This window comes from Eimeria necatrix, genomic scaffold (assembly GCF_000499385.1).
Source record: "Eimeria necatrix Houghton genomic scaffold, Enh_scaff216, whole genome shotgun sequence".
Lineage (NCBI taxonomy): Eukaryota > Apicomplexa > Conoidasida > Eucoccidiorida > Eimeriidae > Eimeria > Eimeria necatrix.
This window is the reverse complement of record NW_013655146.1, coordinates 16,003-31,002: the sequence shown is the minus strand read 5'-3', so window position 1 is coordinate 31,002 and position 15,000 is coordinate 16,003. Positions and strand designations below refer to the sequence as shown.

The 15,000-nt window shown below is 48.3% G+C and overlaps 3 protein-coding genes across 3 annotated transcripts in view; 2 read left to right on the top strand and 1 right to left on the bottom strand.

Annotated features, from left to right (window-relative positions):
* The window catches only part of ENH_00029680 (hypothetical protein, conserved), a gene marked incomplete at both ends in the record, with an annotated part of 2,774 nt that extends 298 nt beyond the window's left edge, over positions 1–2,476 (top strand). Inside the window, 6 exons of the mRNA XM_013584848.1 lie at positions 31–93; positions 439–525; positions 756–885; positions 1,335–1,395; positions 1,684–1,933; positions 2,177–2,476. Coding sequence (XP_013440302.1) covers positions 31–93; positions 439–525; positions 756–885; positions 1,335–1,395; positions 1,684–1,933; positions 2,177–2,476 — 891 coding nt within the window. The remainder of the gene's footprint in view (positions 1–30; positions 94–438; positions 526–755; positions 886–1,334; positions 1,396–1,683; positions 1,934–2,176) is intronic.
* A 9,231-nt stretch (positions 2,477–11,707) lies between these two features.
* On the top strand, positions 11,708–13,597 carry ENH_00029670 (hypothetical protein, conserved; the record flags this gene model as incomplete). The annotated part of the gene is made up of 7 exons (XM_013584847.1): positions 11,708–11,969; positions 12,211–12,249; positions 12,472–12,551; positions 12,660–12,779; positions 12,880–12,956; positions 13,079–13,155; positions 13,542–13,597. 7 exons carry the CDS (start codon positions 11,708–11,710, stop codon positions 13,595–13,597), a joined length of 711 nt encoding a protein of 236 aa, XP_013440301.1.
* Positions 13,598–13,780: 183 nt separating this feature from the next.
* ENH_00029660 (hypothetical protein, conserved) overlaps positions 13,781–15,000 on the bottom strand; it is a gene marked incomplete at both ends in the record, with an annotated part of 11,311 nt that continues 10,091 nt past the window's right edge. The window contains 3 exons of the mRNA XM_013584846.1: positions 13,781–13,918; positions 14,613–14,688; positions 14,902–14,974. Coding sequence (XP_013440300.1) covers positions 13,781–13,918; positions 14,613–14,688; positions 14,902–14,974 — 287 coding nt within the window. The remainder of the gene's footprint in view (positions 13,919–14,612; positions 14,689–14,901; positions 14,975–15,000) is intronic.

Sequence of the window (15,000 nt, the reverse complement as noted above, 5' to 3'; positions counted from 1 at the left end):
GGTTTAGGGTTTGGGGTCTGTTCTGCTAAGGACAAACGACTCATGGCGGCGTCCGACTTGGCGGAAGCTATGATTAATAATCCTCAGGCAAGTGTTTAGGGTTTAGGGTTTGGGGTTTAGGGTTTAGGGTTTGGGGTTTAGGGTTTAGGGTCTGGGGTTTAGGGTTTAGGGTTTGGAGCGTAGGATTCAGGTTGTGTCTTCTAGGGTTTAGGGTTTATATCAGAGTTCCTAGGGCTCACAGTCTGCGATTCAGTGTTGCTTTGGGGGTTTAGGGTTTAGGGTTTAGGGTTTAGGGTTTAGGGTTTAGGGCTTAGGCGCCCTCCCCAGACACGCAGCTCAATAAAAACGCGAAAAGCGAGCGTTTAGGGTTTAGGGTTTAGGGTTTAGGGTTTAGGGTTTAGGGTTTAGGGTTTAGGGTTTAGGGTTTGCGGACTTCAGGGTATTGGCGCTGCTTGGGAAGGCCGCGCTGCAACTGCTTTCTTGCAGCAGCTCGAAGACAATTCAATAGACGTGCAGGCCAACGCGGTGAGTGTTTAGGGTTTAGGGTTTAGGGTTTAGGGTTTAGGGTTTAGGGTTTAGCGTTTAGGGTTTGGGGTTTGGGGTTTGGGGTTTGGGGTCCTGCCTCGACGATTGTTTGTCCTCCAAACGGTCTGCCACGCACTTCCAGAGCGACGCGCAAAGCTTCAGGGTCTAGGGTTTAGGGTTTAGGGTTTAGGGTTTAGGGTTTAGGATTTAGGGTTTAGGGTTTGGCGCAGGTTCGGTGTTTGCGGAGCCTCTTGAGCAGCTTTTCTCCAGGATGTTTAAATTCCATTTTTTTATTTTTGGGAAATAAAGTGAAAGACTCTTCTTCAAGTTTTCGCCACATTCACTCCACTTGCCTGCGCAGTAAACCCTAAACCCTAAACCCTAAACCCTAAACCCTAAACCCTAGCTGCTGAGCGGCGCGCCTCCGGGGGCTGAAGGCCTGAGCCTCCGCGGCAAACCCTAAACGTCCGAAACCCTCAAACGGAGGTTTAGAGGCCGAACCCTAAACCCCTGCGATCATCAAGTTTTAGGGTTTAGGGTTTAGGGTTTAGGGTTTAGGGTTTAGGGTTTAGGGTTTAGGGTTTAGGGTTTAGGGGTTTAGGGTTTAGGGTTTAGGGTTTAGGGTTTAGGGTTTAGGGTTTAGGGTTTAGGGTTTAGGGTTTGTATTTAGGGTTTAGGGTTTAGGGTTTAGGGTTTAGGGTTTAGGGTTTAGGGTTTAGGGTTTAGGGTAAGGGTTTAGGGTTTAGGGTTTAGGGTTTAGGGTTTAGGGTTTAGGGTTTAGGGTTTAGGGTTTGGGGTTTGCGCGGCAGGCTTGATGTTGGAGCTGCCCCCTTCGATTTCGTGTCCCGTCGTCTCCGTGCTGATGAGCCCGTGCGCACTCCAAACCCTAAACCCTAAACCCTAAACCCTAAACCCTAGATTAGAAACCCTGAGAGGCAAGCATGGGCATATCGTAGGCGCCACGCCGATTTCACAAACCTCTTTTTAGGGTTTAGACTTAAGGGTTTAGGGTTTAGGGTTTGTAGCTGCACTTGCGGCCGCCTAGATGCGCCTGTGTCTCGCCTGCTGCGCTCCACGGCATAGGGTCTGCGGTTTAGGGTTTAGGGTTTAGGGTTTAGGATTTAGGGTTTAGGGTTTAGGGTTTAGGGTTTGCTGCAGGCTGGTCGAGGGGATCCGCAGCTCCAACGAATTTGTCCTCCATGATAGTTTGGACATTTTGGGGGACATTTTGAGCAGCAAAGAAGCAGCAGCAGAAGATGCAGCAGCAGCAGCAGCAGCAGCAGCAGCAGCAGCAGCAGCAGCAGCAGCAGCAGACAAGGAGCTGTTCCTAAACCTCCGGCAGCTCCTCAGCACCAGATCTATAACAGCAAGAAAAGCAGCAAGATGCATCGGCGGCCTCGCTGCCACCGTGAGGGTTTAGGGTTTAGGGTTTAGGGTTTGGGGTTTGGGGTTTAGGGTTTGGGGTTTAGGGTTTGGGGTTTAGGGTTTAGGGTTTCTTTTTCACGAGGGTGTAAGACTTGCGTCCTAGAGATTCGAATTCTCCTCAGGAATTGGGCAGTGGAAACACTTGGGCTGTAGTTCTCAAATGAGGGTTTAGGGTTTAGGGTTTAGGGTTTAGGGTTTAGGGTTTAGGGTTTAGGGTTTGCTGCAGCTTCCTGCGGATGAGCTCTCTGCCCTCGTCTGCGAGTTGATGAATTGCTGCTGCTTAGCAGTGGGCCCTTTGGAGGCGCTGGCAGAGGTGACGCGGCACTGCAGCAGCAGCAGCAGCAGCAGCAGCAGCAGCAGCAGCAGCAGCAGCAGCAGCGATGGCGGCAGCAGGTGCTTCCCCGCCCTGCTGCCTTCCATTTGCTTATTTCTATACCGAGCAATAGCAGCCATTCTGAAGGCTGAAGAAAGTGCTGCAGGCAGCAGCAGCAGCTCCCGTTCTGCTGCCCACAGCAGGCGCCCCTGAGGCCCTGAGGGAGCAGCGCGAGGCTTTGCTGCTGGCAGCTCTTGCTGCTCTGGAGCCAGCAGCAGCAGCAGCAGCAGCAAGCAGCAGCAGAGCAGCATGGGCAGCATTTGATGCTGCAGTGCTGCTGCTGCCGCCGCTGCTGTGCTACAACCCCAACATGTATGTTGCTGCTGCAGCTGAGCAGCAGCAGCAGCAGCAGGAGGCGCAGCTGCTGCTGCTGCTGCAGCAGCAGCCCCACAACCAGCAGCTAGTGCAGCAGCTTCTGCAAGGCAGCAGCAGCAGCAGCAGCAGCAGCAGCAGCAGCGAGGAATTTGCTGGATTTGACCCTGGCTGGTCTCTTGAGGAATATTTAGAAGCAGCAGACAACTCCTGGAAACTCCGCGTGGCTGCACTCAAGGCAAACCCTAAACCCTAAACCCTAAACCCTAAACCCTAAGCCCTAAACCCTAATTCCTAAATCTTGACTGCTCATGCTAGCGAGCCAAACGCGGAGTCTTGCATCAACGCTAGTTTATACACGCGTTGCTAAGGCCCCAAGGGTTTAGGGTTTAGGGTCTAGGGTTTAGGGTTTAGGGTTTAGGGTTTAGGGTTTAGGGTTTGTGTTTTCACGGCAGGTAGTGGCCGCCATACTCAAAACCCCTGCGGACTGCCGCTGCTGCAGCTTTGCTGTTCAAGCTTTTGCTGCTGCTCTTGTGAGGCAGCTGCAGCAGGACGAGACCTGCGTAGTGACGCAGGCAAGCCCCAAACCCTAAACCCTAAACCCTAAACCCTAAACCCTAAACCCTAAACCGTGGCTGAGGATGGAGGAGTCTGGCTGGGTCTGGAAAAGACCCTGGCTTCGCGCTTCTGCGCAAGCCCCAGCCGCTAAACCCCAGACCCTAAACCCCAAGCCCCAAACCCTAAACCCTAAACCCTAAACCCTAAACCCTAAACCCTAAACCCTAAGTTCTTTGCTGAGACGCAGGTAATAGAGCTAGTTCGCCGGCTGCTGCGCTTAGCCCTTTCTGGGGGCCCCCCTTTGCTGCACTGCGAGACGCCGGCGCTGCTGTGGGCGCTGCAGCCCCCAGCAGCAGCAGCAGCAGCAGCAGCAGCAGCAGCAGCAGCAGACGCCCAGCAGCAGCAGCAGCAGCAGCAGCAGCAGCAGCAGCAGCAGCAGCAGCAACTGCTGCAGCTGCTGAAGTCCCCTGATAAACGCCCTGGAGCGGAAGAACTCCAGGCGTTGATTCCACAGGTGACGGGTTGGGGTTTAGGGTTTAGGGTTTAGGGTTTAGGGTTTGAGGCCCTCGAATGACGATTCAAATCCTGCTGCTGCTGCTGTTATTGCTGCTGCTGCTGCTGTTTTTGCTGCTGCTGCTGCAGGTAGTGCTGCGGGCTAGCCGCCTGTGCCGAGACGCGACCTTGGGGCTGCGGGCGCAGCAAGCAGCAGCAGCTTTGCTGCTCGAGGCAGCAGCAACATTTCCTGCTGCTGCTGCAGCGCTGCTGCCGCTGCTGCTGGCAGCAGCAGCAGAGCTGCTGCATGCAGAGCCCGCAGCCCTCAGGGAGGGGGGCCTGCGGCTGGCTGGGACAGCAGTAGTGCTTTACAGCTTCCAGCTGCAGCAGCAGCAGCAGCAGCAGCAGCAGCAGCAGCAGCAGGGAGGGCTGCAGCAGCAGGTGCTGCTGCAGGCAGCAGCGCAGGTGCTGCAGTGGTCAGTCGAAGCTGCTGCTGCTGCTGCACCGAGGCTGAGAGCAGCAGCAATTTGGAGCCTTGCGGTTTGTGTGGGGTGAGCTAGCTCTGCTGCTGCAGCTGCTGCTGCTGCTGCTGCTGCTGCAGCAGCTGTTGCTGCAGCAGCAGCAACAACAGCAGCAGCTGTTGCTGCTGCAGCAGCAGCTGCTGCTGCGGCGTCGAATATTTACGGGCTTGCTGATGGCACCACTGGTGATGTTAGTCTTTCTAAAGCTGCTGCTGCTGCTGCTGCTGCTGCTGCTGCTGCTGCTGCTTCTGCTGCAGCGTCCACGCCGGAGTGTGGGGGGAAGCTGCTGCAGGTCCTGCTGCTGCTGCTGCTGATGCTGCTGCTGCTGCTGTTTCTGCTGCTGACATTCTCGAGATCGCAGCAGCACAAATGAGGGACTCCGAGGGGACTATTAGGGAGGCTGCCATTTACCTCTTCGGTAAACCCTAAACCCTAAACCCTAAATTCTAAACTTCGGTAAACCCTAAACCCTAAACCCTAAACCCTAGCCCTGCTGCAGGAACGAGCACTGGGGAGAGCGCAGCGCGTGACAGCCAAAGGGCCGAGGAAGGGTTTAGGGTTTAGGGTTTAGGGTTTAGGGTTTAGGGTTTACGAGGCAGCACTTGCTGCTGCGGAAGAAGGCTGGGGTTTCTGAAAATAAGGGTTTAGGGTTTAGGGTTTAGGTTTTGGGGTTTATTTCGCTGCTGCAGGAGCGGTGATGCGCTGCTATGCGCGCTGCCCAGCAGCAGCAGCAAAGGCAGCAGCAGCAGCAGCAGCAGCAGCAGCAGGGTGGAGGTCCTTGATAGAGAGGCTCGCAGCCAGCGGCTCTCGCAAAGCCGGTAGGGTTTAGGGTTTAGGGTTTAGGGTTTGGGGTTTAGGGTTTAGGGTTATCACCCCAAGGTTTGTGATACACTCTTCTTTAGGGTCCAACACGAAGGATATGGGGCTCGGGTTTTGGGGGGTTCCTTTTGGAGGATTTAGGGTTTAGGGTTTAGGGTTTAGGGTTTAGGGTTTAGGGTTTAGGGTTTAGGGTTTGGGGTTTAGGGTTTGGTGTCTGCAGCGTTGGATTCATTGCTGATGGCGCTTGAGTCGACGGCTCCCCTGCAGCTCGTTCCTGCTGCTGCTGCTGCTGCTAATGATCCTGCTGCTGCTGCTGCTAATGATCCTGCTGCTGCTGCTGCTGCTGCTGAAGAAGCAGCAGCAGTTGAGTCTCTGGTGGCGCTGCTGGGCGAGGCGGCGCAGCAGCAGGAGCAGCAGCAGCAGCAGCGCGCTGCAGCAGCAAACTGCTTGCTGCTGCTGCTGGAAAGACACCCGGAGCTGCTGCTGCAGCAGAAGACGCAGGAGATTGTCTGCAAGTAGGAAGCTTGAGCAGCAGCTGCTGCAGCAGCGTGACAGCAGCAGCAGCAGCAGCAGCAGCAGCAGCAGCAGCAGGATTGCTCCTGCAACAGCTGCTGCTGCTGCTGCGCCAGCAGCAGCAACGGCAGCTGCTGCTGCTGCACAGCAGCAGCTTAGACTGTGCTATCTACGCCTCACCTTCGCATTAACGAGCTAAGAACTCCTGCTGCTGCTGCTGCTGCTGCTGCTGCTGCTGCTGCAGGACTGCATCCAAGCTACTGCTCAAGGCTCACCACCGCACGGCTCTTCCGGCCCTGCTGCTGCTGCTGCAGCTGCTGCAGCCGCGACCTCCTCCCCAGCAGCAGCAGCAACAGCAGCAGCAGCAGCAGCAGCAGCAGCAGCAGCAGCAGCAGCAGCTGCAGAGCTGCCTCTCACTAGCCCTTTCTGTCACCCGCCTGCAGCCCCTGGACCGCTTTGAGCTGTCAGCTTTAGCTGCTGCTGTTGCTGCTGCTCGCCAGCTCTCTCTCTGCTGCACCGAAAACCTCCTCGAAGTAGGGTTTAGGGTTTAGGGTTTAGGGTTTAGGGTTTAGGGTTTAGGGTTCGGAGTTTAGGGTTCAGGGTTTACTTTTCGGGTTTGAAGGCTCGGGTTCAGTGGGACGCCGCGTTGTCAGAGTTTAGGATTTAAGGTTTAGGGTTTAGGGTTTAGGGTTTAGGGTTTAGGGTTTAGGGTTTGCGTTGCTGCTGCAGCAACTCCTACTGGAAGCGAAGAAGACGGGAACACAAGATTGTCTTGCTGCTGCTGCTATTGTTGCTGCTGCTGTCCTGCAGCAGCAGCAGCCCACAGATGCTGCCTCTCAACTTCTCAATGTAAACCCTAAACCCTAAACCCTAAACCCTAAACCCTAAATCATTTACCCCTAACTCCACAGTGCTTTCTTCTTAGCAGCAGCAACTGGCGGCTACTGTTTGCTGCAGGAGCTGAAGCAGCAGCAGCAGCTGCTGCTACAGCAGCACGAGCAACAGCAGCAGCAGCAATGCCAGCAGCAGCAGCAGCAGCTGAAAGACAGAAACAACCAGCAGCAGCAGCAGCAGCAAGTTAGTGCTTTTCTACGCTGCGCTTTTCTTGCACTGACGCTCGGTAGGCTGCTGCTGCTGCTGCTGCTGCTGCATCTATATCTGCTGCTGCTGCTGCATCTATATCTGCTGCTGCTGATGCTGCCTTTGATGCTGCTGCTGCTCTTTACTTTGCTGCTGCTGCTGCACAAGGTGTTGCTGTCTCCACTGCGGCTGCTGTTGCATGCTGATTGCTGCTGTTGCTGCTGCTGCTGCTGCGTGCTGGTTATTTGCTGTTCTAGCTGCGCTGCTGCTGCTTGCTGCTGCTGCTGCTCGCTGCTGCTGCTGCTTGCTTATTGCTGCTGCTCTGCTTGCTGTTTGCTGCTGCTGCTGCTGCTGCAGCTGAGTGCCTACGCCTTGCGCCCGCTGCTGCTGTTGCTGCTGAGGGACTGGCCTGCTGCTTGCGTCTCTTGAGTCTCGAATTGGGCGAGGTGCAGCAAGCAGCAGCAGCAACAGCAGCAGCAGCAGCAGCAGCAGCAAGCAGCATTGTTGCGGGGAATCTGGCCAGCTGCCTGCCGCAGCTGCTGCTGCTGCTGAAGGAGCAGCACGAAAAAGTGCTGCAGGCAGAAGCAGCAGAGGCGCAGGTTGCTGCTCATCACAGCCAGGAGCAAGCTGCTGCTGCTGCTGCTGCCCTGCAGCAGCAGGAGCAGCAGCAGCAGCAGCAGCAGCAGCAGCTCGTCGCCGCCAAAGCTGCCAAAAAGCAGCAAAGGTCTGAGGAGCAGCTGCTGGTTACTGTATTGCACGGTTGTTTGCTGCTGCATGCACCAGATGCACAGCAGCAGCAGCAGCTGCAGCAGCAGCAACAGCACCATCAGCTGCTGCTGCTGCTGCTGCAGCAGCAGCAGCAGAAGCAGCAGATGCAGCTGCCTCCTGGATACTCGGCAGTAGCTCTTAAAGAATGGATCCCTCAGGTAGGAATTCCCGTTGCACGTGGCTGCTGCTGGTGCTGTTGCTGTTGCTGCTGCTGCAGCTGTTGCTGCTGCTGCTGCTGTTGCTGCTGCTGCTGCTGCTGCTGCTGATTGCGGTATCGGAGGTGTCTTGGAAATATTCTTGCCTATTTTGTGCATCTGGTGGCAGTGGCAGCGCCGACAACAGCAGCAGCAACACAATTGCAGCAACAGCAGCAGAGGCCCCAACAGCAGCAGCAGCAGCAGCAGCAGCAGCAGCAACAGCTGCAGCAGTTTGTGTCTCTGTGGTTCAGCTGGTCCAAACATTTTGCTGCTTGTCTGGCAGCAAAAGTGAAGGCGAGAGAACTCTGCTGGCGGAGGCCTTAGTGCATTTGCAGCTTTGCTTCCCCTGCTGCTGCAGCAGCAGCAGCAGCAGCAGCAGCAGCTGCAGCAGCAGCAGCTGCTGCTGCATCTGCGAAGCTGTCCGCGGCCTGTTAAATGGAGCTACACCCGAGGAGAGGCTCACGGGACTCTCAGTCGTGAGGTATGAGGGTATAGGGTTTAGGGTTTAGGGTTTAGGGTTTAGGGTTTAGGGTTTGCAGCAAAAAAGAAACTCAAAACACCTTTATTTGTTTTGTGTTAAGGGAAGGAGCTGCTCGAAATGTCAAATTTAACAAAAGTTTAAAAAACGGATTTCTGGCCTGCCTCACTGCTGAAGACCTGCGGGTACTGCTGCTGCTGCTGCTGCTGCTGCTGCTGCTGCTGCTGCTGCTGCTGTTGCTGCTGCTGTTGCTGCTAGTGCTGGTCTCGTTCTGCATGTTGTTGCTGCTGCTGCTGCTGTTGCTGCTGCTGTTCTCTACGTTGACTGCAAGAGCTTAGCGGTGCTGCTGCTGATTTAAGGGCTGCTGCTGCCGCTGGTGCTTTTGCTGCTGCTGCTGCTGCTGCTGCTGCTGTGTTGCAGCAGCAGCATTCTTTGTGGGAGCCGCATGCAGAAGAAATGGGGCTTAATTGAAAATGAATTTCATTTAAATTAAATTTAAAATAAATGAATTAAATTTAATTATTTATTTTATTTTTTTATTTCAAATTTCTGCAGGTCCGCCGGCTGGCTGTCACGACTCTGGGGTGTATGTACACCTCAACCCTCAGCGCACTTTGGGGACTTCCGGCAGAAACAGAAACCCTCGCAGCTCATTTGCTGCAGGCTTTAGAAGTAGGGTTTAGAGTTTAGGGTTTAGGGTTTAGGGTTTAGGGTTTAGGGTTTAGGGTTTAGGGTTTGGGGGCATTTCAGGGTTTGCGGTTTGGGTATTCGGGGTTTGTGGTTTAGCGTTTAGGGTTTGGTGTGTAGGGTTTAGGGTTTAGGGTTTAGGGTTTAGGGTTTAGGGTTTAGGGTTAAGTGTAAATGTGGATTATGTTTTTTTATTGTTTAAGAAGCTATTTAATTGTTCCACATAATTATTTTATTCAATTATTTATTTCTTTTGCTCAGCTCTTTTTAAATTAATTTAACTACTTTATTTAATTATTTGTTAATTAATTAATTAATTAATTAATTAATAGTTCATTTAATTAATTAATTAATTAATTTAATTAATAATTATTATTTCAACAGCAAATTAATTAAAAATAAAAGACTTAATTCCTTTATTTCCACTTAAACAAATTAATTTATTTTAGTTTTGTTATTTTTTCATTATAGTATTTATTTTTTTTTAAATTATAATATAAATTTAGAAACCAAAATATTATTAAAACAATAAATTTATTAAATTTATGTTTATATTTAATTCATATTTATATTTATATTCATATTTATATTTATTTATATTTACATTTATATTTCTACTTACATTTATATTTAATTTAATCTATTTTAATTTAATTTGATTTAATTTAATTTAATTTAATTTAATTTAATTTAATTTAATTTAATTTAACTTAATTTAATTTAATTTAATTTAATTTAATTTAATTTAATTTAATTTATTTTATTTATTTTATTTATTTTATTTATTTTATTTATTTTATTTATTTTATTTATTTTATTTGCAGATTAGAGAAGATTTAATTACCCAAGTTGATGTGGGGCCTTTTAAACACAAAATCGACGGAGGGCTGCGGCTGCGGAAAGCAGCATTTGCTGCTCTCGCCCAAATTGCTGCTGCTGCTGCTGCTGCTGCTGCAGCAGCAGCAGCAGCAGGGCCCTTCGCGGCAGCAGCAGAAGCAGATGCAGCAGCTGCAGCAACAGCAGCACCAGCAACAGCAGCAGCACCAATAGCAGCACCAACAGCAGCAGCAGCAGCAGCACCCGCAGCAGCAGCAGCAGCAGCAGCACCCACAGCAGCAGCAGCAGCAGCAGCAGCAGCAGCAGCAGCAGCAGCAGCAGCAGCAGCAGCAGCAAGTCCAGTGCCTCTGGCAATGTTGGTGAAAGCAATAGAGTTGAGTTTGTCGGAAAGAAATGAAGAAATTATTTTTGCAGAAGGAGAAATGATGAAAGTCATTTCCCAACACTTGACTCTTTGGCCACACGCAGACTTGCTGCTGGAGTAAGTTAATTAATTAATTAATTACATAATTAATTAATTAATTAATTAATTATTCATTAATTAATTTCATTTAATTAATTACTTAATTAATTAATTAATTAATTAATTAATTAATTATGTAATTAATTAATTAATTAATTAATTAATTAATTAATTAATTAATTAATTAATTAATTAATTAATTATTCATTAATTAATTTCATTTAATTAATTACTTAATTAATTAATTAATTAATTAATTAATTATGTAATTAATTAATTAATTAATTAATTAATTAATTATGTAATTATTCGCTTAAAGCGAAAATGCAAAGAAAGAAAATAAATAAATCAATTAATTAAAGTAAGTGAATTAATTAGAACAATAATAAAAATAAACTAAAAATAATTAAATTTAAATAATTAAAATAATTAAAATAATTAAAATAATTAAAATAATTAAAATAAAAATAATTAAAATAAAAATAATTAAATATTTTCTTTATTTGTTTTGCTGCTTCCAGATTGCCCAAACTGGGGCCGCCGCTGGAAAAGGCCCGGCAGCGGCTGCTGCAGATCGTGCGCTCAGCAGCAGCAGCAGCAGCAGCAGCAGCAGCAGCAGCAGCAGCAGCAGCAGCAGCAGCAAAGGGCCCCCAGGCTGCTGAGGCGCTGGGGTGTATTCGCAGGTCGCTGCAGCAGCTCGCAGACAGCATGGAAGCAGAAGGCATTTCTGTTTTGCCAATTCAAGAGGCTCTTGAGAAGTATAATTCAGAGCCAGCCGAAAACTAGGGTTTAGGGTTTAGGGTTTAGGGTTTAGGGTTTAGGGTTTAGGGTCGGGGCAAGGGTTTAGGGTTTAGGGCTGCCATTCGAGGCTCGGGGCGGCTGCGTTTCAGCGCCTTGCTGCGTGAGGGTTTAGGGTTTGGGGTTTAGGGTTTAGGGTTTAGGGTTTTTGATGAATCATCACCGTGTATAGATGAGGCACTATAAACCCTAAACCCTAAACCCTAAACCCTCACAAAAGGTTTCAAGTTTGAAAATCCGCAGGCTTTATGCGCAATAAATATGAATATTTACAAATATATGAAATGTTCATATTTGCAAATATTTATTTGCAAATATATATTTGTAAATATGCATATTTTAAATGTAAATATATTAATTGAAATAAGTGAACAAAGATTTCCAAGGTGTACATACACAGAGAGTCTGCGTTTTTCCCTTTTTCCACTTCGATGGGCTGAAACCGACGCAGAAAGCTAGGGTTTAGGGTTTAGGGTTTAGGGTTTAGGGTTTAGGGTTTGGGGTAGTTTTTGCTGCGAGGCATCAGGAACTAGGCGTTCGGGTTTCGGTCTAGGGTGCAGGAGGCGGATAGCATCGAAGCTGCTTCAGAAAATGATGAAATAGAATTCTTTTTATTAAATGAATTTGATCGAACATAATTAAAAAGAGTTTTAATTAATCTGATTGAGAATAACTAACCAGAGTTTCAGAACAAGCAGCGCAGCGGGAGCTGCGAGCTGCACATACACCCGAGCAGCAGCACTGCGCCACTTCTGAACAAGCGCGATCATGGATCTTCGGGGGTGAATTTCTCGTTTTTGAATTTAAAAATAAAAAGACTTTTCGAATTCTTTTTCAAAAGTGCATTACTGACAGAAAGCAATGAGAGGAGCAGCAGCAGCAGCAGCAGCAGCAGCTGCCTTTTGCTGCTTCTGCGCCCGCAGCAGCAGCGCCTCCAGACTGCAAATTCGCGAAAAGTTTTTTTCACAAATCGCCGCAGGAGCTTTAAGTGGAGCTCTTGGCCCTTTAGTGCAGCAGCAGCAGCAGTTTCCACTTGCTGCGGGTTTGGGAGGTCCTGCTGCTGCTGCTGCTGCTGCTGCTCCGGCAGCAGCAGAAACCCCCGAAATACCGGCAGTGGACGTCGGTGAGCTGCTGCTGCTTCTGCAAAAAAATGAAAACTCCCTTTTAGTGTTTTCTGAACTTCGAATTGAAAAGAAAAAACTGGAAAGCTGGAGTCCATGCAGAAGCTGCTTGACCGGAAGATCCAGCAGACGAAGGAGCTGAAGGAGAAACTCGAAGAGGAGTTGAAATTCATGAAAGAAGAAGGTTTTTTGTTTGTTTTTTTTGCACTTTGTGCCCCTTTTTGAATTAATTTTGCTTTTTAGGACTTCTGGAAACCAACAAAGGAGCTGCAGCGCTCCAAGGTGTTGTTTGCAAAACTTGAAAAATTCAAGTTTGAAAAATTCAACTTTTCGCTGCAGCCCCCCGCGCGGCGACGGGACAGGCGGGCGCGCGTGAGAGTCGAAGTTGAATTTGAATTCGAATTGAATTTGAAATTGAATTCATTTCTTTTATTATTATTTTATTATTTATTTTATTTATTTTTTATTTTATTTTATTCTTTTGCAAACTGAATTGCTTTCCAGTCGGGGGAATGCTGCCGGACCTCGCGGCCCCCCTGATCTTCATGGAGCCCCCCCCGGTGACTCAGTCGCAAACGCTGGAGGTTCGCGAAAAAGCTGAAAAGTTGAATTAAAGCTTTTTTCTTTCTTTTAAAATGTTTTTAAACTTTTCTGAAATAAACTTTTGCAAAAAATACTTCTTTTGAGCCCAGGCTGCGGAGATTGCAGAAACGACTCTGGCCCAGATCGGCGACCATTCCAGCCCGGCCATGAAAGCTGTGCGCGAGTATGAATTGCGGAAACTCGGCGAGATTGCGGGAACAACTCTCGAAGTAATTGAATTAAATTTGCGGAATTTTGAAAGTTTTCTGTTTTTGACTTTCAATTTTATTCTTTTTTTCCTCAAACTGCGAAAAATGCCGCGGGTTTCAGCAAATTCGCGAGGAAATCCGCGAGACCGAGTCGGCGATCGAGAAGCGGAAAAAGGAGCGAAACGAACTGACGAACAAGTGAAAAGGCTTTTTCTTTTCCTCCAAAATAAATAAAATTCAAATTAATTCAATTTTTTAATTCAAATTAATTCAATTTCTTCATTTTTGATGCAATTTTATTCCATTTTCTCCGAATTCAGACTCAAGAGCACTGCGCGCGAACTTGCAAAATCCGGGAACCGCCAAATGGAACTCGAGGCGACCTTCGCCAACGCAGGTGCCGCAGCCGCAAATTAGAAACTGAAAATTAAATTAAAATAATAAAATAAAACTAATTTATAAAATAAAATTAGTTTTAAAATTGAGTTTTAATTTCAAATGCAGATCTCCGCGAGAAGTCGAAAGAACTTGACATCCTGGCGAACAAGCTGACGCAGCTGAAGACTCGCGAGAGGAATCTGATTGAAAGAGAAGTGCTGAAATGTTTCTTTCTAAATGTTATTATTTCACTTTTAAATTTAATTATTTTATTTTAATTCATTTTCCAATTTAATTCAATCAAAACGCACTCAGGGGCCTGGAAAGGAAGCCACGGAAGAGCTCGGTGGGAGAAACTGCACTTCTCTAAAATGGAATTAAATTTAAATCTTTTTAATTCTTCAGAAAAAGAAGAAGCAGAGGAAGAAGACCTCGCCACAGAGATGGAGGGCGAGGAGTGAAAGCCCAAACCCCAAACCCTAAACCCTAAACCCTAAACCCTAGGGCGAGGAACCAGCGCCCAAACCCCAAACCCTAAACCCTAGGGCGAGGAATGAGCGCCCACCCCCAAACCCTACACCTCAAACCCTAGGGACGCGGAATGAACCCCCAAACCCCAAACCCTAAACCCTAAACCCTAAACCCTAAACCCTAAACCCTAGGTGGGGGGAGTGCCGCGGGGAGGCTCTGGGGCTCGCGAAGTCCTGGGGCTCTGCGACTTTGGCGAGGGCCTGCAGCAGCTGCTGCTTGCAGCGTTTGCGAGTTGCTGCTTTTGCGAAAATCTGCAGCAAAAACGAAAAAAAAAGGGTTTTAAAATCCCCTTTTGCTGCTGCATGCGCTGCAGCAAAAGCCCCATTCATGGGGCCTCCTTTGCTGCAGCAAATGCCACTTTTTTCCCCCTTTTTGCTGCTGCAAAAACTCACAAACAGCAGCAGCAAAAACAGCAGCAGCAAAACCACCAGTGCTGCTGCTGCTCTCCAGGGGGCCCCCGCGCCCGCCGCCGCCGAGAGCTCTTCGAGCAGTTCCTGATTGAAATAAAAAACAAATTAAATTAAATTAATTAAATTAATTAAATTAAATTAATTAAATTAAATTAAATTAAATTAATTAAATTAAATTAATTTAATTAAATTAATTAAATTAAAAAGAATTAAAAAGAATTCTCAAACCGCCGAAAAAAATGGAAGTGCAAGCCCTAAACCCTCAGTTCTAGCTGCTGCACTTCGCGCCAGGGTTAAGGTCTAGGGTTTAGGGTTTCAAGTTTCAAATTAGGGTTTAGGGTTTAGGGTTTAGGGTTTAGGGTTTAGGGTTTTAATTTTCAGACTAGGGTTTTGGCTTCAGGGCTCGAAGTGTAAACCCTAGGGATTAGGCTTTGGGTAGAAGCGGTCTGCACACGCTCTACGATGCGCGACCGCGTCTAGGGTTTAGGGTTTAGGAACTAGGGTTTAAAACCACGTTTTAGGGTTTAGGGTTTACTTCTCTAATGAAGGCGCCGTCACCGCGGCCCCCGAACACATCCAGCAGGGTCACCACGTTGATGCCCTCCAGCAGCCTGTGCAAAACCCTAAACACTAAACCCTAAACCCTAAAAAAGGGTTTAGATGTAGGGTTTTGCAGCTGCTTTGCGCCTTCCAAACCTTCAACCCACGAGTCTTCACTGCTATTGGTACAACCCCTAGATATCAGCCCTTTCTCTCAACACAGCCCCAAACCCTAAACCCTAAACCCTAAACCCTAAACCCTAAACCCTAAACCCTCAACACACCAGTCTGGCGGAATAACTAGACGCGCTTCGTTTAAGCCTTTGTCGGCCAATTCCGTTGCCACGGCGTACTCGCCTGCAAACATTTAAAAACCTAAACCC